Consider the following 26,591-nt stretch of genomic DNA (forward strand, 5'->3'; position numbering starts at 1 on the left):
ATTTCAAGTGCCTCTTGGAAATAAAATTGTGTAGCATCAGTGTATTAAAAGCTAACTACCGTAAAATACCGGGCAAGCGCCCACTCAAAATTTAGAGATAATCGCGAAACAATGGGGGATGGGCGCTTGTCCAATCACCAATTTTACCTATAAATGTACTGTGCATATTCTTTCACATCTTAGAAATTTGGATATAAGCGCTTAATGTGAAATGGGTGGATGCGCGGTATTCTGCGGTATAGTAAAGTAAAATAAGAAAATATATATATTTTAGTACATTTGTGAAATTCATATCAGCATTCGAAACACCTATTTCGGTATAACAAATTTACATACTTGACTCTATTCATTTCTTTGCTACTAAGATGTTCTATTCTTTTCAACAGTCTGCTGTACACAGATAAAACTAGTCTGGAGGATGGCCAGGGGATGATATGCAATTCTACCTTTTAAAGGAAAAACTAATTAGATGCTAATTGTTTAGGCAGTCGGTGTTAAGCCGGTCTGCCATAGTATGACAACACTGGTGTTGTGTGATTTGCTTTCTTATCGTCACACACTTACAGTCTTATAAATATGCTTGTTGGTGTAACGACGCAGCATTCAGTGATATAGTATTTATTGCACTTCATAGTTCAGTGTTTATAATTGTTGTTAAGTTTAGCAACGATTCCTTCTTTTATTTTTCTGACGTCCGCTACAGTGGCACCAAAAATCGATCGCTCGACGCTGAAGGACATCACCATCCATGCCGGCCAGGGCGTCAAGTACGACGCCAAGGTGATTGGTGAACCACCGCCGAAGACCACCTGGTTCTTGGAGAAAACAGAGATCAAGGACGGCGGGCGGTACACCGTCGACAAGGAACCGTACCGCACCAAGCTCGTCATTCACAACGCCGAACGCAAGGACACCGGGGAGTACCGGCTCGTTGCCGAGAACAGCTCGGGTAAAGACGAGGCCACCGTTAAGCTCACCGTGCTCGGTAAGTGTCTTTTTGATGTGAAACATTGTTTGGCTAGGTGTTCGGCATTTCGTGAAGCCTGGATAAAAGCCTGACTGCAAGGCTCGACACTGATTGGAATCGCGGTGAAAGAGTGTTTGTGCCAGGCGGGAATCAAACCCAGACCATTTAGATTATTAAGCGAGTGTCTTTTGAGCATGTCACGACACATCGCCGTGAGTTGAGGTGCTATTAACGCTTTGGTAAGCTGTTCAACATTTCCTGAAGCCCAGATAAAAGCATTCCCGTAAAGCTCAACGCTGATTGATTGACGGGTGGGAGAGGAGGAGCGAGGTGTTCGATGCTGGTAAAAGAGTGTTTGTGCCAGTCGGGAATCGAACCCAGACCATTTAGATTATTAAGCGAGTGTCTTTTGAGCATGTCACAACACATCGCCGTGAGTTGAGGTGCTATTAGCGCTTTGGTAAGCTGTTCAACATTTCCTGAAGCCCAGATAAAAGCGTGGCCGTAAAGCTCAACGCTGATTGATTGACGGGTGGGAGAGGAGGAGTGAGGTGTTCGATGCTTATTGGTTAACGGAGAGGTCATGTGGCCAGAGGGGTAGGTGAGGAGGAGCTCGGCCACCTGTGCTCACTGAGGGAGAGGAGCTTGAGAGTATGGAAGGCCCTGGAAGATCGCCAGGTTTATCAGCCAGATTAGCGGTTGTATTGCTTTGTTCTAGGAACAACTACCAAGTGTACACATGGTAGGCGTTAAACTATATCTGTTGAAGAGTGCCGTGAATGTAAGTATCTGGTGCCTGCAAACTCGGTGTATACCCAGGTGGTCCCCAGGTCCCCAAAAGATCCCCGGGTGGTCGAAATTAATCCTCAGTCCTCCGCAGGGACAAGCCGATGACCTTGTTCGGTTTGGCCCGTAAAACTCTGAAAATTTAGAATCAAAGCAATTTTGAGCTCTTTTCTAAACTTGTAAGGCAAAGGATTGAAAGAAAAAAATAAATAAAACATGACCGCTTGAACAAAAAGAAAGCACTTAGAATTGCCCAAATGTAAAGTAACTCAGGTTGGGCTTGCAACATTTGTGGGAAATGTACGGACGAGCGTCTTGCAAAGTCGTCGCAAGAAGCTCGACATTCGGTGTACCCAGATTTTAATCTTGTGATTGACTTTGAACCACGGCATTGCTAGATAACCACTCTTTCTGTTCTGGTGTAAGCTACATGTGTCATACGAAAAAAGTTGGGATAAAAGGTTTTAACATGTTTCCAAACGGGTATGGTATAGGTGTTACACATCAAACTTTTGCATCATGTCGAGCTTAATTAAATTTTTCCAATATTGCGCTTCATTTAACTGCATTGCATATGTAACAGAGCGTCTTGACCAGCAGTGCTGCATCAATTCAATATTCAAGTGCTGAATATACTGCTTGTTTGTAATAAAAATGCGTAATTGCAGTCTAATGCGGAGAGCAAGTCGTCTGCTTCTTGCGCAGCAGTGGCAATGACGTCAGGCGACGCCGAGTTCTGATTGGTTTGGATTGAAAGGATAGCGGGTAGACCTCAATGCTAGATGCCTCGAGATCTACCCACCCTTTTTTTCAATCGGCCAATAAGAGCTCGGCGTTCTGACATCATCGCAACCCCTGTGCAAGAAGCAGACAAGCTTGCGCTCCGCATAGATATGAGCTAAAATTTTCTGTTTGTCCATTACATCCGTGGCACGCCGGGGGACGTCACGACTTGAAATCTTGGCGTCGCGTCAACTCACGGTGTTGGCAACATTATCGAATCTAGTAACGTTGGGTCAAGTCAGGGTGTGACGTGACGTCGCATCAGGCACGTGTCATCACGGCATCATGGGATGTCATATCGCGTGCCACGCACGCGATATGACGTGAGGAACAACGTGAGGAACAAACCTCACGTTGCCTGCTGCTCGCCGGAACCAGTGCACGCGTGTGTGTAGTCTGCGCATTTTAAAGGGGCAGTGCAACGATTTTCAGACTTTGGCCAGTTAAGTGCGGAAGTTAATCTGCGTCACCTATGGAACGAAAAACCGAAAGCCGCATTTTCTTGCGAGTGCTAGTTCTTATTTAAAAAAATGAAACAAATCGAAGGTCGAAATGCCTCTCAACTCTCCACGCCGACTTTCGAGTGACGTCTCTGGGGGTTCACGTGGTTTCCCCTTGGGCCCTCTCTTCAGAGACCCCAGCCGCTTCCTCCGCGATTGTGGACTTTCAAAGGATTAGCCTCGTCGAAGGTCGCGGCGAGCGATGGACACAAAGGACGGTTCTCTATGGGGCTGACAGCGAGTGTAGCAGCGGAGGGGGACGGGGTTTGGTGACTTCCGCGTATCCCCCAGAGACGCCGTCATTTTAGTTCCCGTAGCCGCCACTGGCGGCTGCAGATCGGCAAATAATTCGTTTTTTGCCTTGCGATTACGCAGCAGAATAGCCGTTTTTTTGGGAAAGGTGACGCGTTTTTGGTCACTTGGGCTTGTATGAACAATATAAAAAATGCAAACTGGCAATTCTTTCAACATTAAAACCGTTTCACTGCCCCTTTAAGTAATGACTCAAGACTGTGGTGTCACGCGATTAATCGGAGCGTGCCGATAAATAAAACGCGAGAACTGATCATTTCTTATATTCTGCAATTACGCACATGACGTTTCTATCGACAGATCAGAGAACAGTTGCCAATCCTTTGCAACGTCATTTTCATTCCTAACAACTGTTTTCAGACAAGCCCACGGCACCCAAGGGCCCGCTGGAGATCTCGGACGTCCACGCGGAGGGCTGCAAGCTGAAGTGGAACCCTCCAGAAGACGACGGAGGCCAGCCATTGGACGGCTACGTCGTGGAGAAGATGGACACGGAGACCGGGCGCTGGGTGCCCATTGGCCACCCCACAAAGCCAGAGTTTGAGGTCGGCAACCTCGAGCCGGGCAAGGAGTACAAGTTCAGGGTGCGGGCTGTCAACCCCGAGGGAGAGTCGGAGGCTCTGGAAGCAGAGCAGGGAATTATTGCCAAGAATCCCTATGGTATGGGCATCTTTCGCATTTTTATTATGCTTTTGCATGCTTGAATGCTTGGGAAAAGGGCTAGGGGAAGCCTCGAGTATTGGGAAGTGTATCGGGGAAATTATTTTACGTACTCTGCTGCTTGGCATTAGTATTATAAAGTTTTTTCACATGCTTCTCTGCTAGGTAAAAATATTAGGAAATTATTATACCTGTTTTGCGGCTTACGAAAAGTATAAAGGAAGGATCAAATATTTTAGATTGTTTAATCTTTAGCAATCCAGAGCTGGGGCTCTGTGTTGTACCTTTGCTAGGAGCAATCGTCAGTAACTGCAAATGTGGGAAGCTAGTGAGGTTAGATGCGCACAAAGGTTACAGTGACACAGAAGTTTTTAGCCTCGTTTAGAAACTTGTGCTTTGTACTGTAGCTGCAACAGTACCTTCCTGTCAGACCTGAATACAGCCTTATGTTATTGCTAATAATTAGGGTGTCGCATATACCGTATTTATTCGAATATCGGTTGACCTTTTTTTTCGGAAATGTTGTCAAAATGTAAGGGTTAACCTATTATCGTGACCATAGAATATCGTCCTACATTCGTGACCCAATTTTGCGTTTCTCTCCCTGTAATTCCAGGGGTGGAACGGCTGCGCCATTTGTGCCATTTTGCGCCAGACGCATTTGTCTGCGCCATCCTGCGCCATTTCACGGAAACTGCGCCACAGCCAATACCTTGCGCCATTATGCGCCAAATCGCACAACGTGCGCCAAAAACAAAAAAGTATTTTGTCTTGGTTTCGGTTTCTATCGACTCGATTGGCAACAATTAGCCCGTTTAGCTTGGTCGGCCTTGCTATCCTTTGTTCTGTTTATTCTCCCTGTGTATCCCGAGTCGGAAGCACGCGAAAAAACTCGGGAATCGGATTCGAATCGCTACACCTGCGACTGGACTGTTATTCTTCAACCATAAGCTGTTAAACAAGTCGACCGAGGTGAGGTCGAGTCGTTAAGCGTCAGATTGCCTGAGGCTCTGCAGCCCGGGATCCGGACGTCAGCCAATTGAAAACAAATGAGCAAAATACTCCTTTTAGTACTTCATCGTTAGAAGTTGAAACAGCATTCCCGCAAGATAATTGCGATTTGATAGAACTGAAACGCGGTCCGATCCGGAACCTTGCCTGCCAGCTGCTGTCACGCGAGCGGTAGATCTGCTCGGCGTACTTTAACCTTGCTCCCGCTAATCGCTTTGAATACGATAACTCCGTTAATTGTAGTCTGCTGCTTCGATATTGAGTTGCACAATAGGATAAACTTGAAATTTGTTGCCCTGTTCCCCCGCGCAACTGCACGTCCGTTGCTTACGCACGTCATGTGGTTCGCACATGTAATTACTATGTCGAGCACGTGGGGGTTGTGCGATAAGCAGTGCTGGTTTGCATTTTGAGCAGCTGAAAGCCACTCAGAAAATATCAAGGACACCATCTTCAGAAACATGTGGTACTTGCTTTTTGATTCTCATTAGGGCTCACAAAGTTTCAAGTTTTGGCATCTGTTACACTGTTATCCCATTACCTAGGTCCCTAACCACTCATGTTCATCTGTGCTGCTAAGCACAATTGAAATTGCTCCCGTACTCGTCTAAGACACAAGCTGAAGTGCAGTGAAAACTGATCTGAGCTGCTCCTAGCCTGCTCCAGAATGTAGTTTTAGCTGCTCCCAACCTGCTCCAAAACAGCGGTTTCAGCTGCTCCCGTGGCTGCTCCCAAATACATTTCATGAGTTCCACCCCTGAATTCTGTCGTAACACTGGGGCCGCAATACTCTTTTTCAATCGCAGATGCTCCGGGAAAACCAACTGGCGCCGAGGTGACGGACTGGGACAAGGACCACATGGACCTCAAGTGGAACCCACCTGCGAAAGACGGTGGCGCCCCCATCGAGAAGTACATTGTGGAAAAGAAAGAGAAGGACAGCCCCGTCTGGACCAAGGCGGCCGTGGTGGACGGCAAGACCTGCGAGGCCCGCGTGCCCGACCTCATTCCCGGCGAAGCGTACGAATTCCGCGTGCGTGCCGTCAATGCCGCCGGCCCCGGCGAGCCATCAGAGGCCACTAAGCCCAAGGTTGCCAAACCAAGGAAACGTAAGTTGTGGAATGGAGGTTCTAACGCAGGATGCGTTTTGCAAGTCGTTTTGTATGAGAAAATCATCATGAATGAGCGTCATAGCGAGTGTCATGAGCGACCAACACGTTGGGAGTGTTACAGACATAAGGATATATAAAAAGTTTATATATAAAGTTGGAGCCCTTGCAAGACTCGAACCTTGGTTTGTGCGGCGGCAGTTGGATATACTAGTATAAACGTGCCCCCTGTTGAATCAGTCTAAGCTCGACCACGACAGGTACAAAGCAGGTCTGCATATTCTATGAACAGTGGAGAGTGCAACAAAACCATTCCTATCATTTTAGTTTCGTTCTAAAAAAAAAAAAAAGAGTTATCTGATGATTAGAAATGAGTAATTAACTTCTGCTAATTAAAAATTTTTGTAGTTAACGTTTTTTAGAAATATTCAATTTGTTACACTCTCTGATTTGGGAACATCCAACCCTAAAAGGTATTCAGATCCAAGTCTAGATCCAAAGGTGCCATAAAAAAAAAAACTGTGTTGTGACGAAACAATAAACCTCCAAAAAAATGGCGAAAGTTGTTTTAAATCATGCTTGTAAACAGCCCAAGTATGAAACTTTGAATCGATGTAGCTGTATAAATGTGCACTTCCTGAGTGTAGTAGTGATTAGAAAAAATGTTAATAAGTGACCTAGGTATATAGAGAGAAAAGAAATTTCTGAGAAATGCCTTTTTCCTAAAATAATTTTTGCTTTTCAAGATTACGGTCTTCTCTTAAATACTTTTTTTGTTCTTTTTGATTACAGTGGCACCCAAGATTGACCGCCGCAGCCTCAAGCCAATCACCATCAAGGTGGGGCAGGACTTTGAGTTTGACGTGAAGGTGCAGGGAGAGCCCGCCCCGGCCGTCTCCTGGTTCCTGGCCGCCAAGCCCGTGGCCGAAAGGCCCACCCTGAGCATCACCAACGTGCCCTACAACTCCAAGCTCACCTGCGACAAGGCGGAGCGCAAGGACAACGGCACCTACAAGATTGTGGCCACCAACCAGTACGGCACGGACGAGGCCGAGGTTGAAGTCACCGTTATCTGTGAGTCAGGGCTCTGTACTTCGGCCCTTAATTCGGGCGGAAGTACTCCGAAACGAGCCTACAGTAAAGACGAGCCTCTTTGGTTCTCGTCAGCTCGTCAGAAATTATGGTCGGTGACGGACTGAGAGTTTGGTAGAGGCTCCGCCTCCGGCAAGAGCTTGTTGCCTTCCCTTGAGCTTTGGCTGCACGTGTGCGACAAAGTGTTACGAAAGACGCCGAGCTTGTGGTAGAGGCGGAGCATGTAACGGATTCTTAACTTGTCACCAACAATAGGCTGCCTCCTTTATTTTTTTTTTTTCGTATTTTTGTGGAATTAGGGTTAGGGTAAACATTGCATTTCGTTTTGTAGTTCAGAAAGTGACTGGCTTCCTTCCCAAAATGGGGAGCCCTGACTGTATTGACCTCGTCAAGAGACTCTTACGAGAAAATGTGTCATTCCTCCGAAACACCTCTTTTGCAACAAATCTTTTTTTGCTACGCTTATTTTATGCCCTTTCTGACGAATGCACCTCACTGCTAATGCTAGCTCGTGTGGCACTTTTTTAAGTTTTCGTGCAAATTGGTTGTTATCCTCGGGTGTTCAAGCGTGTTCCCGACAGATGAGCAAAGAACAAGTGACGCTATTGCAAAAATAAAATAAAAAATATGGTTGTTTAAGCTTGAACCTCCAACTTACAGTTATTCTTTTCCTATTTTTTTCTCTCTTCCTTTACGTTTATTTACATCGATCACTCTCTTTCCACTCACACTCCTAGCACCATCCTCACTCACTTTTGGTGCCACCTTATACCTTTTACATTTGCCCAGTCTACAACGACGTTCAAAGGTCTATGTGCACCATACTTAAGCTTCGTACCAAGTTTGAGTGCGAATGACTGGACGTCCCAGACGAAAATCGGTCCACTTCCAGTTGGATTTTGGAACTGGAAATGAGGCAGTCCAGCCGGATTCCAGCTGTGTCCAGCTGGAATCAGCTGGACTGCCTCATTTTCAGTTCCATAATCCAGCTGGAAGTGGACTGATTTTCGCCCGGGGTATTAGTCATTGGTGAAGCCTGGAAAGTCTCGAGCCGGCTTCTCTGCTTCCGCCTCCGCAGCCAAGCCCTCAAAGCCCGAGGGCCCCCTGGAGGTGTCGGACGTGACCAAGAACGGCTGCAAGCTGGCCTGGAACAAGCCCAAGGACGACGGCGGCGAGCCCATCTCCAAGTACGTGGTGGAGAAGCAGGATCCGGACACCGGGGCCTGGGTGCCCGTGGGCTCCACCCTCGGACCGGAGTTCCAGGTCACCGGCCTGACCCCCGGCAAGGACTACAAGTTCCGCGTCAAGGCCGTCAACAAGGAAGGGGAGTCGGAGCCCCTCGAGACGGACATCCCCATCACGGCCAAGGACCCCTATGGTGGGTTTGGGGTCGAGGGGTCAGGCGGAGGGTGGCCCAGGGTGTCCCTGGTTTGGCAGAGCTCAGCTACGATGCCTGGGACATGTCTCCGACTGCTGCATTTACTGCCTCCTCAAATATGGTTTCATGGTGGCATATGTCGTGCTGTTGCCTGCTGCAATCCTGGCAGTGTCACAGCGCCGGAAGTGGATGTGGCAGAGACACACTCTTCTGCTATGGGTTGCTGTACGGCTCGATAATTCACGGCAGCTTTTTCGACAGCCAGGGGTTGAGATGCTCGCACTTTCTCCTCTCTTTCGCCAGAACTTTTGCAACCAACCATCGGGATCGCAACATCCGACGGCACGAGATGCCAACTCCTTCGGCGTAATTTGTTGCCACTTTGGGACCAGTTTCAGTGCATAGGTGGTGTAGGACACTAAACACACCATTCAAAGACGCGTGGCTGGCGGCGTAGCCAGGGGCATAGCTCGAGATTCGACTACTTTGGGCTATTGGGGAATATAAAGTTGACGTTTAGTAGGTTACGGGATTAAAAAAAAAAACAGAAAAAGGCAGCTTTAACTAATGTAAGTTTGGACTAGGTAGCAGACAACAAAGGTGTGAGGAGGAAAAGTCAACACCAGCTTCATATGGCTGCTTGTGTTTGGGTCATTCATAGAGAGTTCATAGAGTGTACGGTACTTATCTAGATGGCAAGTCGGCAACATCATTACCTTTCTCTAACTTCCCACCGCAACATTCAGTAAGTAATAGGCCTCGCCCCTTTTTGCCAGAAGGTGTAATGTGAGCTTTGTCGAACAGTGGGGAACGGTTGTTGTTACTGGCGGTGCTGCCAAAAAGAATGCCAATTCATAAGCAGTGAATATACTTTGGCTGTTCAGAGACAGCGAGATACATACTCACTTTGCAACGTTTAGATCTCACTGCCTCCCGAGTTTTACGACGATGCTTCTAAAGCTCTATGACAAGGATTTCTAAAGCTTTATGATGATGCTTCTAACAATCTGAGACTGCTTCTTCACAATGTGCAGATGCCCCGTCCGCCCCCGGCCAGCCGGAGGCGACGGACTGGAACCGGGACCACGTGGACCTCAAGTGGACCGCCCCGGAGAAGGATGGCGGCGCCCCCATCTCGCACTACGTGATAGAGAAGAAGGAGAAGGGCAGCCCCAAGTGGGAGAAGGCGGCCGAGGTGCCCGGCGACCAGACCAAGGGAACCGCTCCCTTCCTGGACGAGGGAAAGGAGTACGAGTTCCGCGTCACGGCCGTCAACAAGGCCGGCCCTGGAGAGCCCAGCGAGGCCTCCAAGCCCGTCGTGGCCAAGCCGCGCTTCCGTGAGTTGGCATTCTTGCCGGCGACTCTCCACCCTCGTTGTAGTTGCCGCCAGAATGAGAACAGCAGGGCGTGTCTTTCAAACGCCCACCCTCGTCACGTGCTCCATATGTTCCGCCGTGCTTTGGGTGCGCCCACATGCGATTGAGGTGCACGTAACGCCAAAATGTTTTTGAAGGTAGGAAGCCCGCACTTGAGGCGCCCTGCCATTCTCAACGGGTCAGTGACTATTGTTGAACTAGAATCTTTGACTAAAGAAACGGACAAATGTCGGCATTGTTTAGTATAAAGAAACCTGGGACTAATCAAAGTAAAGTTCGGCAGAGACGGACGACTTGTGAAAGGGGGTGGCGGCATCGCACCTTCTGACGACCAGTTTTTCCTCTCGCAGTGGCTCCGCGCATCGACCGCAAGAACCTGCACGACCTGACGGTGAAAGCGGGCCAATCGATCAAATTCGACGTGAACGTCCAGGGCGAACCCCCGCCAACCATTGTCTGGACCCTGGACGACGAGACACTCAAGCCGACCAACCACCGCTCCATCGACAACGAAGACTACAACACGAAGCTCGCCGTTCGCCGTGCCGAACGCTCGGACGCCGGGAAGTACACGATCACCGCCACCAACAGTTCCGGGAAGGACGCAGTCACCGTCACCGTCAATGTGCTCGGTGAGTTTCGCTCGCGGTGTGGAGTGGTGGTTTGTGGAGACTGGCTGATGTAGCAGTTTCTAGCTCAAACTGGGTCTGATCAGTGTGGACAGAGCGTGGATCGTCGACTATGTCACGATGCTTGCTCAGTGTATGCGAAATGTTGGGAGACTGTGTGCTAAAAACGCCAAAAGACGAGGACAGGGTAAAGACAACGGCCAGAGTTTTGTGTTGTCATCTTTACTCTGCCCTTGTCTTTTGGCATTTTTAACGCATCTTGAACTAAATTGCTCAACTCAACGTTTTCTTAGGAACTTTGTGACCGAATTTGATTATAGATTCCAGACTTGTCTAACGTGTCGCAGTGGGTCGCAATATGCCAGCTTGGTCTATTGCATTTCATAGTTTTTTCTTATGCAGTACCTCACTCCACCCCCTCCCCCTCCCCCATCACCAATTTTCTGTATTTGTTGGGGCAGTCATTACAGTCATTATTTAGACGATGCAATTAATCATGCGATCGTGTTTGTTTGTGCTGAAGTGTTTGTTGAATTTTTATCTGTGTAAAGAAGGCAAGCACTAGAGAGTGCACCGTAAAATACCAAGCAAGCGCTGTCTCAAAATTTGGAAGCAATCTTCAAAAAATAAGGAATGGGCGCTTGTTAGGTCCAAGTGCCAAAATGCAGAAGGGGAAGATGATATGGTGGGCTTCACCACTTTGCACCAGGGTGTTAAATGAAGCGGCTGATGATGGGCAACATCTCAACTAGCTAGGTGGGCTCTGAAGCCTGGGATGGGTGCTTGCTATGAGATTTTCATATTTTACAAATCATCCCGAAGTAGCAGGTAGGTGCTTATTGTAACGCAGGTGCTCGCTTGGTATTTTGTGATATTTCGCTAATATGTTTTGAACCTCCCAAGTTCAAGCCAAAATGAGTTTCAATTCGGGCTGTTTTTTGAAGCCAGGTCTCATGTCGTCAGTCAGTTGCCTCGTTTTAGCGATAGATTTCCAATGCTGCCAACGGGGGCGGACATGACGCAATGATCCGATCTGGCGTGCAGACAAGCCGATGAGTCCAGAGGGTCCGTTGGAAGTGTCGGATGTCCACAAGGAAGGCTGCAAGCTCAAGTGGAAGCGTCCCAAGGATACCGGAGGCATGCCGCTCGATGGATACCTTGTGGAAAAGATGGACCCGGAGTCCGGAGTTTGGGTCCCGGTCGGCAAAACCAAGGAACCAGGTGATTTGTCGGGCCGTTGCCTCATTCTCAAGTACGAAAGAAGCGACGGCGACGTCATCAGACTTTGCACCGACGATCTTGTTTCTCGATGGCCCGTTTCGATCTGGGTGGTCACCGTACTGCTGTATATGCGTGTTGCAATGCAGACTAACATCCCACCGCAACATGCAACAAAATTTACTTATATCTTTATTTTTTTATTGTTACAGAAAGTTTTTGGGTTGAGTATTTTGTTGCACAAACAGAGCTTTCAAGCTCGGCCTCGAGGTATTTATAGGTAATTTCTTTAGCAAGATATTAGAAAAGCGTCTGCATCTACATAAACCAGGAATACTATGGAGGAAAACTTTTCTGGCAGCAAGGGGCGTGATACATTTTGTTAATTTTCTGTGACTGCCTACAGCACTGTGACCCAAGTACCTACCGTATTTTCCGGTGTATAAGACGCGGCTTTTTTCAAAAGTTCTTGCTGGTGCGTCTTATACAACAATGCGTCTTATACGCGAATTTTTTTTTTTTTTTTTGCGAGTTCAGAAATTTGAAATTTACTCGGTTGATGTTCAAGCTTGTTTCACCAAAAACAAAATATCGCTACCGATCACGCGGTCGTAACACGGTGATACTTCAATACGGGGACCACCGCGTGCCACGTTTTAGGTGAACTCCAAGATTGCAAACATGCGGTCGTTGCGGATGCGGAGGTCCCAGGCGTAAGTAATGTGAAATGCCAACAGATGGCGACAATCACGCTTCTCGCCAAGACAAGCCAGGACAAGCCGCCTCTCTTTTTCAGTCGCCATTTTCATCTTTGTTCGCTCTGCGTACGTGCGTCGTCGTGTTTTCCTGCCATCTGCCCGGTCTTGCTACAATATGCCACCGCAGTCGCGCAAGAGCTACACAGCGAAGTTTAAATTATCTGCGGTCGAGTACGCTACCGAACACGGTAACCGGGCTGCAGGTCGCCGTTTCGACGTCACCGAGAAGATGATTCGCACATGGCGACAGTCGTCCACCTAACTACAGGCGATGAAAAGTGGAAAAAAGGCTGACCGCGGAAAGAAGGCGCGGTGGCCTGAACTTGAAATGAAATTCGGGTGCGTCTTATACACGGCTGCGTCTTATATACCAACTTTTTCAATGAAAGCCTGCATACAGGGTGGGTGCGTCTTATACAAAGGTGCGTCTTATACACCGGAAAATACGGTACTATCTTCAAAATCGTAAGCTACGACATGTGTGCTTCTATTCACAGCCTTGGATACATGTGCCACGCCACGGCTACTAGCATTGTTGCTGCCCTGTTTAATTAATTTATTTGTGGCAATGTCAATCATTTCTTGCCAAAAACAAAGTATGTAGAAGTTAACTGGATTGTGACAAGCAGTACCTACTTCTTTTATCCCTTCCAAGTTGAAAATAAAATGGCTGAACTAATACTAAAAATTGTGTGAGGTCGAGGTCTGGTGGTGTACAGTTGCCATTTCACCTGCTGTGCTGACCCTTCTCTTGTGCAGGCATGGAGGTGACTGGACTCACACCTGGCAAGGACTACAAGTTCAGGGTGAAGGCCTTGAACAAGGAGGGCGAATCCGAACCACTTGAGACGGATGGAACCATCACCGCCAAGAATCCATTCGGTGAGAAATTCGAACGTATAAATTATCATTTCATGCAGCAAGCAAAACTTTACAGTCTTCGGGTTAGCACTAAGTGCAGAGATGATGTGAACACTAAGCTTAGCATGACGATACAAGTTAATGCCAAGTCTGGACTTAGTGGTAGCCATACCAGTGAACACTAAGTTTAGACTTGGCACTAACGATTACGGCGTGAATGCAAAGTCCAGACATAGCATTCATCATGCAAATCAATGCTGTCTGGACATAGTGTGAACTAGACCAGTTTATGCTAAGCAGTTTATGTTTGCAACATAGATTAATTCCTGACTTGGTGCCTACAAGCCTGGTTAATGCTTTCCCAACTTTACGTTAATGACAAGCTCTAAGTCTGGACTTAGAAACCACTAGACCAGTGGAATGCTAAATCTGGACTTAGCAACCAACAGTCATTGTTGAATGCTAAGTCTGGACTTAGCAACCACCAGACCTGTTAAACTACACACCGACACGCGGGCTTGACGTCACGGAGCTGCGGCGGCGCTGCGATCGCGCCGGAGCCGGTGGGTGTGGGCAAAAGCGCGCACGTTTCGCATGGGCGTCATAGCATTTCAGCATGCCGCGAAGCTGTGTTGCCGTTAATTGCACCGAAATGTACAAGAAAAGCAGCGGAGTGAGTTTCCACAAGTACCCGGCAGACTCTAAAAGGCATAGAAGGTGGATAATATCCGTGGATCGAAAAGAATGGTCGCCTCGCGCGAACGACCGTTTGTGCGGCAAACACTTTCTTGGAGGCAAGTGCGGCTTACATTTCAATCTCCGTCCCGAGGCTTGCTTATGTGCAGGGAAACCGTTGTCTGATCGAGACCACCCGGATTTTGTTCCCACGGTGTTCGCGCACAACGCACCGGCCAAGCGCTCGTCGGAGGCTCCCTACGCCCATGCTACCGAGCAGAAGGGGATCGGCGACTGAACGGCAGTGTTGTAGGCGTTACCGAAAAAAGTATCGAAATACGTTACTCGTTACTTGCAAATAAAAGGTACGCGTTACTGAGCTACGTTATCTAAAAATAAAAGGAAAACGTTACCGCTACCGATAAAAAGTAAGGCACGTTACTTCTGCGTTACTTTTTTTTAAATTATGATTTAACACATTTTACGGTTTTGACGATACAGGTCATATATCAAGCAGAAACGGAACATAACTACTTTATCATTTTTTTACGGTTTCACCTAAATACTTACGAGAAAAAACGCAAAGAAAAACATGGCTTCACGAATAAAACACGGAAACAATTGAAGTGTAATTTCTTTAAGACTTGGGAAGTAGTAACGACTAACGTAACTACGTTACTTGAAATAGTAACATAAGTACGTCACCCGTTACTGTGTCGAAAACGTAACGAGTGGGTTACTACGTTACTGAAAAAAGTAACGCCTTCCTGGTAACGCCGTTACTTGTAACCTTTTACCGCCAAGACTGCAGAACGGACAAACCTTTACTGGTTGTAATGCCTTGTGGTCACGAGGGTATGAAAAATATCATACCTTGACTTGAAGACGCTCTGTGTATTTAATCAATTAATGAATACACACACTTCCGCAGACCCACAGTCTGCTGATCCCGCCGGCAGTGCGGAAACCGACTCGATGTAATCCTATAGGCCTCGAGAGACTTGTAGGCCTGCACCGTGTCGGGCGTGAACTGATTTGGCGAAAACTAAATAAACGACGACCTGAGCCGTCGACTTCCGTGGCAGCAACTTTACGTCGGAAGTCCAGCACCTAGGCCTTGTTTATGACGCACGGATCCTCGTAGGCAACGCCGTCTACGCACAGTTTGTTCCGATACCGCTATCGTTCAGGCTCGGGCAACGAGCTCAAATAGTCGGGTATAGCATACGACATACGTTGTGAGAAAATACGACGCACAAATAAAGATACAAGCGCCCTTACAACGTCAACAACGAGCGCACGCCATAGAGCGCAATGGCGAAAACACGGAGAGCCGGGCTGCTCTTGCCCACATAGCTACCGCGCATGCGCGGCCTTCCGGCCGTGTTGGTAAACAGAGCCGCTCCGCGTGTCGGTCTATAAATCCGGACCTTAGAAAGCAAGACAGGTGAACGCCAAGTTTAAACGTAGCGACCACCAGACATTCTTTAACGCTAAGTCTGCTCTTAGTAACCATTAGACCAGTCGAACGTTAAGTCCAAGCTTTACGTTAACAAGATAGGTGAACGCTAAATCCAGACTTGGCGACCACCAGACCCAATAAACACCAATTCCGGTGAACGCCTCCCTTAACCTTCCTCCCACCTCTCCATCCCAGACGAGCCGGGCAAGCCGGGCAGCTTGGAAGCCACGGACTGGGACAAGGACCACGTGGACCTCAAGTGGACGCCGCCAGAGAAGGACGGTGGGGCCCCCATTGAGAAGTATGTGATTGAGAAGAAGGACAAGTACGGCGACTGGGAGAAGGCGGCCGAGGTGCCCGCCGACCAGACCAAGGCCACCGTGGGCAACCTTGCGCCCAACCAGCCGTACGAGTTCCGCGTGCGCGCAGTCAACAAGGCCGGTCCGGGAGAGCCCAGCGATGCCACCCTGCCCATCATCACCAAGCCCCGCAAGCGTACGTCTTGGCTTCTTCGTTAGCGGGAAATTGCTCGGATACTTTGTCTGTACAGATTACAAACGAGACCTCAAAGCAGGTTCACGAAATTATCTTATGACAAAAAGCTTGCCTATGACGAAACCTTAGAAGTGGGTATTGATAAAACAAAATTATTGCAAGTTTTGAAACGTGTTGGGAAAAACACGGTCGTCGCTTTGCACCGCACCTGAGAGATGGCGCAGCATTACCAGTACAGGCAAAATGGGAGAGTGGGGTGTATGTGTGACGCGAGACGGCGAGCGCAGGAACGATAGAGCGACGCACGCAGGTAACAGTTGCTCGCGGCATCGGCTTTACTTTCAATTAAAATGGTTTTACTAATCACCCTGTGTCCGAGTTGGACTCCAAGCCTTCAGGGACGTTGATACCTAACAAATTAAATGATCTTAAGTTTTGGAGCAAAATGATTGTAAGTTTTGAAAAAAACTGATCGTAAGTTTTGAAAAAAACTGATCGTAAGTTTTGAAACAAACTTATCATTAATTTTCAAACGATAGCATTGTAAGTTTTGAAACAAACTGGTCATAAATTTTGAAACGAAAGGATTGTAAGTTCTTAAATTAAATTATCATAAGTTATGCATAGCTTATGGTACACATAACTTATCAACCTCCTAGCTAAGTTATCCTAGTTTAAAAAGATTTTCATGAATCTGGCCCCTGCAAGTCCCAGAATTTGCGTACTATAGCCAATCTTGGTGAGCTACCAAATGTGCTCTTGTTGGCAGCCAGCAAAACCCACGAATACGTAGAGGTGAATGACTTTGACTGCCGGGAGTCGGTCCCATTTTGCCTTTGAAAATTTTTAGAAAATAACTTGAATAAGATAACAGTTAATTCTGAAACTTCAGCTTCTGGTCCTGATCACTAGCACTACATATGGGCAGTGACTGGGTGTTTGGCGATGCATACTTTATTTTTTCATTGAGAAAAACACTAAATGTTTTCAAGCACATGCTGTACTTGCAAGAATTTATAGTTTGCCTCGCTCTAGTGTCAAACATCAAATCCTAGTATTTATGCAAATTTTGTTTTTCTAAATAGAGGCACTAGCACTTCTATGTGGTTCTTGAACGACATATAGTTATGTTTAGTTTGCCTAGAGATTCAAGCACAGCACGATGCAGTCGAGTTTCCTGGGAACTGTCCTCGATGGACAAATGGTCTTGCCCATCGTGAGGTGCACAGTAACCTAGACTTTTGCATTAAATTTTACGATTAAAAAAAGTTTGCAAAAATTATTATGGTCTGATGCAGGTTAAGGATAGCAGGGCAAGCCCTTCCCACAGAGCTGCATGCACACACAATTAGCGCAAAGGACGAACACAAGAAGAAGCAGTAGACAGGATAGAGCCCTGTCCTGTTTACTCCTTTTTCCTGTGTTTGTCCTTTGCGATAATTTTGTGTTTTATGTTTAACCAACTAGGCCTTCAAATTATTTTGCTCCCTGCTCACCATGCTTGTTGGTTCTCTCCTCTCCGCCCACCTTTTTTCTAGTGTTTGTTTCGCTAAAGTGAAGAGGGTGAAAGGGTCTGTAAGAGAAGCTATTATTGACCTACAGCACACCATGGTTAAATATTTGTTCAGTGTACGTAAAGTACTAGTCCTTTCTTCGTATTGTTCCCGTCGTGTACAGCGCAACATTTCAGGAGTAAATGTGTGCCAGTACCCTCACAGAAGAGACCAATACACCTGACAAGGTTCCATTTTGTTTTCTAGTGGCGCCAAAGATCGACCGCACCAACCTCGAGAAGGTACGAATCAAGGCGGGACAGAATTTCAACTTTGACGTCAACGTGATTGGCGAACCGCCGCCGGACGTGACGTGGACCCTCAAGGGCAGGAAGGTGGCACCCTCCGACCATGTCAAGCTCGTCAACGAACCGTACAACACCAAGCTGAATGTGCGCCACGCCACCCGCGCCGACAACGGAACCTACACCATCACCGCCGTCAACGAGCACGGAAAGGACACGGCAGAGGTGGAGGTCATGATTCTCGGTGAGTCTGGGGTGCTGCCTTCTGGTACTTTTGGTTTCTTTGTATCACTTAATGTGCAAACTGAATGACTACAGTCTTTCTGCCTTGAGTTGAACTACCGAAGTGTTTCTAAAGACGGCTTACCCTTCCATGAATGCTGCCGAATAGAGTACAAAAGAGACGTTGGCTAAGTTGTAGTGTCTAAAACAAGAAAAAGCTGAAAAGAAATGTTTTACTTGTTTTTTTTGTCCATTTGTGCATACGTCGGCTTTCCTAAGCCATGCAGTGGGTGTCATAGTATGTAGCTTAAAGACAAAAAGAGGTTTGTCTAATTTCCTTCTAAATTGCCTAAGCAACAGTCACAGTTGTTCTCAAAACTGGTGTTGCCTACCCTATGCCATAAGTCTCCCAAATCTGTGTAACTCCATTTCATGAGGTGGGCTTCTTTTCAGGGGTGGGCCATCTCTTGGGATATAACGGTATTCATCTAGAAACTTTTTGCAGGTGTAACTATTATAGGCTTTTTATGGCATTCAAAATGTTAGTTTAACACAAGTCAAATACAACTTTTGCAACTCATAGTAAAGCCATACAATTTACATACCACAGAATATCTACACTCTAACTGTGCACTTGAACCTTTCGTATCTTATTTTTATTATTTCTGCACCTGTGTTTCGCGCTTGCTCGGGGGCCTTCAGGAAACGGGGAATGCTTAGGACACTCGCAACAGTTTTGCCCACCAAAGTCAGGCTGTGGCTTCCTGCTAAGACAGTAGTCGGCTTCTGGAACAATGGGATTTTAAGCCGGTAACTATGACAGCCATCTTTCCTAGTGCCTGCACACTTGGCAACGTGACATTCGCGTACACGCAGACAAGCCCACCCCTCCTGGCGGACCGTTGAAGGTCGAGGATGTCCACGCGGAGGGCTGCACCCTCAAGTGGAACCCTCCCTCGGACGATGGTGGCATGCCTGTGGACCACTACGTGGTGGAGAAGCAGGACCCCAACACCGGGGTCTGGGTGCCTGCCGGAGACACCACGGGACCTGAGACGCAGCTAAAGGTTCGCCCGCTTTGGGTTGTCCTCCCGTGGACGTGACGCTTCGCCTGACTATAACACGGCACCAGACCTGTTTGTGTAACGTTCGGACGTGGGTAATAGCCGTCAGCATTGCCCTGACAGTACCACTGCAACAACCCACAGGCATAAAAACTGTGGGTTGCAATGCCTAGGGGATCTGGCACTACAGAGTTCCGGAACCCTGGAGGTGGGATGTCAGCGGAACGTATGAAAACGTGGTGGTTGTAGCTTTTTTTTTTGCGGGGTGCCTCTGAGATTGCCGCACACGTTTCATCAACGATCATCGCACGACGGTGGCACTCTAAGCATTTGAATTACTCCGGCTGCCTGCATGTTGTGTCGTTCTATCTTTCATAGTTTGATGTTGTATATTATTTTTACTTTTTTTTCCCTTCAGGTGAAAGGCCTGCAACCGGGTAAACACTACAAGTTCAGGGTGAGGGCGGCAAACCGACAAGGAGAGTCGGAGCCGCTCGAAGCCGACAAAGCCATCCTGGCAAAGAATCCGTTCGGTAAGGAGAAAGTTTGTTTTGCGATAGTGTGTCAGAAGTGTTGCTTTGTCTTTTGCTCTAACGAGCTGTAGCACTTGGCGTAGAACGATGGTTATTAACTAGAGGAATGAACCACAACGTCCTCTTTCGTATGCAGACGAGCCCGGCAGTCCAGGCAAGCCTGAAATCGAGGATTACGACAAGGACTTTGTCAAGCTCAAATGGGACAAGCCCGAGAATGACGGCGGATCTCCCATCACGGGTTACGTCATCGAGAAGAAGGACAAATACAAGTGAGGCCCATTCGTTGTTCATGTATGTGCTTAAACCCCGGACTCTGTTGGCGTGCAATCGTGACGTCAAAGCATGACGTCATGACGTCCAAGCAAGTGCAGTGCGAAAACACAATTCATTGAGACGAGGAGAAATGCAAGTTCACGACGACTGCAGAATGCTGAATTAACAAAGCAAAATAGTAAGAATGATAAGGATAATGACGTGCAGCTAGAGAAAAAAAAAAACCGTAGCATAATGTTTTCAGCGGCAGGATGTAGCAGTACTCAGTAGCGCTGCCAAACCAAGCCAATCCATGTGCTGCCAACATAAATCTCTTTAATGGCGGCTTTTCGGTAGTGTTTCCTGCTGATCGCTCATGACGATTTTGTCCGAAAAATGGAACTTCCAGACTTCAAGCTGTCCTAAACACTGGTCGTGAATATGCACAATTTCTATCGGTTAGGTCACGGTTCTTCTTTTAGGATTGAAATATCGGCGTCCAAAAAGTCGGTCGGCGACCATAGGGCAAAAAATTATTTTTGCTAAGGGATCTCACCGTGAGGGGTCGCAGGAACTCGATCGTAGGTGAACGCGAGTGCTTGAGCGGGTTTTGCGCTGACAATGTTGTTTGACGTCGACCTCAGCCCCGACTGGACCCCGGTTCTGGAGGTTCCGGGCGACGACACAAGCGCCAGGGTCGGCGACCTGGTGGAGGGGTGCCCGTACGAGTTCCGGGTGCGTGCCGTCAACAAGGGCGGCCCTGGATCTCCGAGCGAATCGACCGGCGTCCACGTCGCACGGCCCAAGAACAGTGAGTGGAAATGTCGCAGTTTGTCTCAAACTGAATATCGAATAGCATAATATTTGCACAACACTCTGCGGAGTGCTAGTTCGTCTGCTTCTTGCTCAGGAATCGCAATGATATCAGGACGCCAAGTTCTTATTGGCTGATTGAAAAAAATACTAGTGGGTAAACCCTGAGGCATCTAGCATTGAGGTGTACCCACTATCCTTCCAATCAAACCCAATCAGAACTCGCCGTCGTTTTGATATCACCGCAACCCCTGCGCAAGAAGCAGACGACTTGCTCTCCGCGTAAATCAGGCTAACTTTGCGAAAAATTGTTTTTTTATTTGTCGCTAGCTGCTTTGGGGGTGTTTTTTTGTTTTTTTTTTTTGTCTTCTCATAGCTTGAACTTCTGCTATCAAGAACGGAAATAGCGCTACAGACTAGGACGGGTAGAAGCGAAGGGCGAGGAATGTCCTGTCCACTTCTACTTGTCTGTAGCCCTCTTTGTGTTGTTGATCTGTTTACCCAACTTGCCCCTCCGTTTGTACAAGTATGACTTCTGCAAAGGGAAACAGTCTTGACTAGTCCCTTGGAGTTCCAGGCAGATGGCCTCGTAGCTTTTGCGCCATAAGCCTCCGAAATCACTCGCTCCCTCGGGGTTCCAGCTAAAAGAGATTGTAATGAAGACCGGTGTAATAAATTAATCCCTGTTTTTATTGCTGGGACATCTTTGCTCTTTGCCAATTTTGAGTGCATAAGCCCTCAAACTTCCTTGTCTATTTGTGAAGACCCAGTGGAAGAGCCACTAAAACCGTCCCTCATAACATGTCGAAGTTATTTATATGCTTAAACCAAAAAAAAAAAAAAAAAATAAGTGAGACATTTTTGCGAGTTTTTGTGTTTTCGGAGGGATTGATCTCTTAAAATAAAGCTCATACTCTTGTACCATTGCCGACCGTTTGCCTTCGTCTGCCTCTGCCTCAGTGGCTCCCAAGATCGACCGCAACGCCATGCACGACATCAAGGTCAAGGCCGGCAAGAACTTCGAGCTCGAGGTCCCAGTCCTGGGCGAGCCCCCTCCGAACAAGAAGTGGACCCTGGAGGGCAAAAGCATGGAGGACGTCAAGCGCTGGAACATCTCGCACGAGCCGTACAAGACCAAGTTGGCTGTGCGCAACGCCGAGCGTGGCGACAGTGGCACCCTCGTCCTGACGGCCACCAACGTCAACGGCACGGACACCGCCAAAATCACCGTCACCGTTCTCGGTAAGCCTGCCCACCCCCGACTGCTTTTATTTACTTATTTATCTTATACACCCCTAGGGCTTAAGACATTAGAGAAGGGAGGTGTTACAAAGTGCAGTAATAAAGTAACAGTTCAGTTATTAGTACAGTCGGCAGCAAAAGTTTGCAGGACGTGGGAGTACCAGCCGAAGTGACTTGCTGCGCCTTCTGATGGCACATCGCTGCTCTCAAGGGCTTTGCTTTGCTCGTGCGCATCCTTTCATGCTCGAGTTCATGTCTTTTTTACTTGTTTCCATTAGATGTGCGCGAGATGACCGGAACTGGCGCGAGATGACCGGATCTGGCGCAAGATGCCATTTTGTCGGCCGTCATGTCGTGCATCTGCCTCAGTCATCGCGATGGTGCTCGGTGCTGTGGAGCAGGCACAACTGCCTATGGTTAAAGGGGTTATGACACGCCAAAAATAAAATATTACATAACTATACTGCTAGGACCCATTGCATGTTCCTATAATCCTGCTAAATTTGTTTTGAAAAAGGCGCGATAATTTCGTGGATAAATCGATTTATATGCGGGCCCCTTGGAGGGCCAGATCCGGGTGGACCTGGAGGCTGATGACGTAGCCAGCCTCCAGCGCGGTGTCTACTTGCACGCACTCACAGACTCGGCTCTCTTGGCATTACAACTCTCAGCTTCCTCGTTTACCTTCCACGTTTCCAGCATCCGGTCTGTGACGATTACGTCTACGGCATCGATCGCCTTGTCGAAGTTTTCGACATTGATCGCAGCAGCGATGAGAGTGATTCCTATCAAGAGATGTTGGAAGCTGTTCATTCTGACTGCGACCCGCTGGCGACGAGTTCCAGCGACGACGAGTTCGCCGTGGTCACCGTCGTCCGGGAATATCTCGCAGGCGCATGCAGGGTGGAAGGTCAACCAGCCGGGGGGCGAGAGCGAGAATAGCTTTCAGTTTACCGAGCTGTTTGAGCGGTTTTGTTCGTACCGTGACGAGAAGAGCTTGGGCGATCATGGGGGCGCCTAGAATGAGGGAGCGTTCATGGTCACGGGGTTTACGGACACCATGGTGTGACTAACTTGAGCAGTGTTGCCTGGTCGCCAGATGAAAATTATAAAAATTCATAAATTGAATATTGCAATTATCAGAGCTCTAAAAATTGTGTAACTTGGTGTATATACTAAGTAGCCTATGAGCATTCCATTTCAAGAATAATCTATCCGTTTAATTTTCGTGTCATAACCCCTTTAAGACTTGGAAATATGGCTTCCTGAGCTTCAAACACTGCATCAGGAAGCTCCGACGATATCCCTTTGATCTGTCGAGTACTGTTTTAAGATTTTGAGGAGGACGGAAAACTGCTTTTTGTCATTTGAGATAAAGCTTTGGACGACCGGCAACTATGACTTTAGGCACCGAGACCACTGAAGTGTCCTTGTGCTGAAGCGCAGCTCATTTGGTAGCTCTAGTTTCAGCAATGGATGGACCTTTTGTAAGGATTCCTATGAAAGATTCAGCTTGATGTTTGAAGGGGGTTCTAAAATTTTTTTTTAATTTCGGATCATTTGTGAAAAAAATATGCGGTGCGCAAGTTTTTCTACTTTTTGCACAGGGGTTGCGATGATGTTAGAACGCCGAGCTTTAATTGGTTGATTGAAAAAAAATTGTGGGTAGACCTCAAGGCATCTAGCATTGATGTCTACCCACTATCCTTTTAATCGAAGCCAATCGGATCTCGGCGTTGTTCTGACATCACCGCAACTCCTGTGCAATGAGCAGACGACTTGCTCTCTGCATAGACATCCTTTGCGATGCCAGGGATTGTGTAAATACCAAGGACGACAGAGAGAATAGCACACTTAAGACAAAGGGACGTCGGACGCTTCTTTCAACTCACATCAACACATATACAGTGAATCTCCTAGCGGAGTATTTTTGAACCCACCCCTGCCCAGAAGGAAGAAAAAGAAAGCAATATAGTAAATACAAAATAAACAAGGACAGAAAAAGAGTGGCAGAAAAAAATTGCATCGTCAGATGGAAGATGAAATGCAATTATGCCAATTCCGAAGTAAGGAATTCTTTCTCATTGTTAGTTAAAATGATTGAAGGCACCGAAATATTATTAACTGAATGCACGCTGAAGGATTCTATAATTTCTCTTTGTCTTCTGTGTTATTCTTTATGTCGTCTTTGTCCAAAAACCAACACGCTTTCCAGTTTATATTATAAATGCCGACGTTTGGGAAATTTTGTGGGGGGGGCAAAAGCCAACAAATTAGGGGAACTTGTACGTCTAGCTGATGCCAACTCTGTCTTTCTCGTTGGGGAATTACGTGATGTCTGATGGGAATCAGGGGGTCGCCGATGTTTTGGAATTTTAGAGCGCAGCTCTTAGGCACCCGCTTCTTGCTTGAACGGCATCGCCGTCGCAGTTGCTGTCGGCGTCGGCGTGATTGCGCATTGCATTATAGGACATTTCCCATAATGACATCACACATGATGTCATGTCTGACGTCGCGAGGGTCACAAGTGAATAAGTGATGTCATGAAGGTCACTCGCGAAGGTCATGACCTTTACAGTGAAGGTCATGACTTTCACAGTGAAGGTCATGACTTTCACAGTGAAGGTCACAACCTTCACGAAACCTTCGCGAGTGACGTCACAAGGGTCACTAAGGTCACGAGTGTTGTCTCGAGGGGGGAGGGACGAGGAAGAGGAGAATAAGAGGAGGATGGAGGGGGAGGAAATAAAGGGGCATACCATTTTCTCCGTACCCTCCCCTCCTCCCCTTCAAGAGCCGCACTCTAATTTGACATTACAGGGAGTTGTAAACGTCTTCCATTTTTTTATGTTACGGATATTTAGCCAGAAAAATGGGATGGGCAATCTCTGGGGGAGGGTGCCCTTAGGCCCGCTTCAGACGGAGCAGTTTCACCCAGCAATTTGACGTCAACACCAGCAACACCGGCCGCCCGCGTTCACACGCAGCAACCGAATTGCTCCGACTTGCCATCACCATCATTAAATTTAATTTTTTTTTTTTCACTATTTAGACGCCCAGCTACGCGCTAAAAACACGTTCTTTTATCTTTGAACGGCATTGAGATTACCAACTCATTTTTCTGAAACTGTTTATTTCCGAAAACGATCCATTCCAAACCAGAACTAAGTCTTTAGCTGTCATCATCACCACCACAGGGGTGTCCTGTGAAAATATTGTGTCTCTGATTGGCTGCAGCCGCTTCAACCGTCTTCGAATTGCTCCGAGTTGCTCGCTTGCTCGAGCCGGACCCGATCAGCAATTCGCATCCATCTAGAAAAAGCTAGGGAACAACCCGCCAGCAACCTCAAAATTGCTGGAAAAGTTGCCCCGTTTGAAGCGGGCCTTACAAGATTTTACGATAGTAGTACAAACTCTCCTTGTCCCCCTTGAGGAATGCCTTCAGGGAGATTTGTTGGGGGAAAACCGAAAAAGTTGGGGAACTTGGAGTGTACCTACTCTCAATTCCCCATCCCCCTTGGGGGATCCCCTCAAGTAGAAACATTTGTCAGAAAAAAAAAACAAAAAAAAAAACGAAAAAGTTGATGAGCTTGGCAAACGTGGTTGCACCCAATGCCCCGACCAACCCTCCTCGTCCCCTCCTGCAGACGTTCCTCGTGCTCCGGAGCTGATCAAGATTGACAAGATCACCAAGGACAACTGCGAGGTATCCTGGAAGCCCCCCAAGGACGACGGGGGCACCGACATCCTGCACTATGTGGTGGAGAAGAAGGACCTCGACACGGGACTGTGGTCGCCCGTGGCGGAGACCATGGGCACCTCGGTGAAGGCCGAGCGCCTCGTGGAGCAGCACCAGTACCACTTCAGGGTGAAAGCAGTGAACCGCGAGGGCGACTCGCCTTACGCCACTACCAAGGACTCCATCGTCGCCAAGAACCCCTTCGGTAAGTGGTTGTCACTAAGCATTTAGTATTGATCTATTAGTGCTCTATTTGGTCTTGTAGTAGGGATGGAGGGTACAAGGTCTGGAATAGAATGCAACTGTTAAGAGAGTAGTGCAGTAATGCCAGCCATCGAGGCAGGACATGACCTTCAACAAGACAAGGCTAAGTTTCAGTATGCATTTCTGAGCGAACGTACTAGTTACTAGCCATTCAAACACTGTCAAACAGGAGGACTTAAGCTTTCACACGGATACATTTATAAGTATGGTGGGCAGAAAATCATTTAAGCTTTTTTCACAGCGGAGCTGTTGGGGCTAGTTTCCCCAGTTTCGTGTACGGTACCATACAAATGTCGACACAAAACTCTGGAGGTACTGCCATCTATAAGCAGTGGCGGCAACCAGACAACCAGTCTGATTGCTGCCGTCGCTCATAGATGGCGGCAACCTTAAAAGCTATCATAGAAAAATGGATAGTTGGACGAGCTTGTGGGAATTCATCGTAGGAAACAGCGTGCAAAACAGACGAGGACAAAAAAGAAACACATGGGACGGGTGTGCAGCTTTGCTGGTCTTCCTTCTTCACCAGAGTGAAAAGGCTGAAAGATTTTTTTATTCAATTTGAATTAAGTGCCCCTGGGTAGTTGAA

The 26,591-nt window shown here is 47.6% G+C and overlaps 1 protein-coding gene across 1 annotated transcript in view; it reads left to right on the forward strand.

Moving 5' to 3' along the window:
• LOC115311742 (twitchin) overlaps window positions 1–26,591 on the forward strand; it is a 224,392-nt gene that overhangs the window by 133,389 nt on the left and 64,412 nt on the right. The window contains exons 60-76 of the mRNA XM_042289324.1: window positions 704–985; window positions 3,709–4,008; window positions 5,826–6,128; window positions 6,921–7,202; window positions 8,299–8,598; window positions 9,633–9,935; window positions 10,325–10,606; window positions 11,648–11,824; window positions 13,339–13,461; window positions 15,773–16,072; window positions 17,833–18,114; window positions 18,969–19,159; window positions 19,575–19,689; window positions 19,826–19,961; window positions 20,589–20,755; window positions 21,718–21,999; window positions 25,647–25,943. Of these exons, the coding sequence (XP_042145258.1) occupies window positions 704–985; window positions 3,709–4,008; window positions 5,826–6,128; window positions 6,921–7,202; window positions 8,299–8,598; window positions 9,633–9,935; window positions 10,325–10,606; window positions 11,648–11,824; window positions 13,339–13,461; window positions 15,773–16,072; window positions 17,833–18,114; window positions 18,969–19,159; window positions 19,575–19,689; window positions 19,826–19,961; window positions 20,589–20,755; window positions 21,718–21,999; window positions 25,647–25,943 (4,122 nt within the window). The remainder of the gene's footprint in view (window positions 1–703; window positions 986–3,708; window positions 4,009–5,825; window positions 6,129–6,920; window positions 7,203–8,298; window positions 8,599–9,632; window positions 9,936–10,324; window positions 10,607–11,647; window positions 11,825–13,338; window positions 13,462–15,772; window positions 16,073–17,832; window positions 18,115–18,968; window positions 19,160–19,574; window positions 19,690–19,825; window positions 19,962–20,588; window positions 20,756–21,717; window positions 22,000–25,646; window positions 25,944–26,591) is intronic.

Source organism: Ixodes scapularis, unplaced genomic scaffold, assembly GCF_016920785.2.
Source record: "Ixodes scapularis isolate PalLabHiFi unplaced genomic scaffold, ASM1692078v2 PGA_scaffold12__126_contigs__length_90152505, whole genome shotgun sequence".
Lineage (NCBI taxonomy): Eukaryota > Metazoa > Arthropoda > Arachnida > Ixodida > Ixodidae > Ixodes > Ixodes scapularis.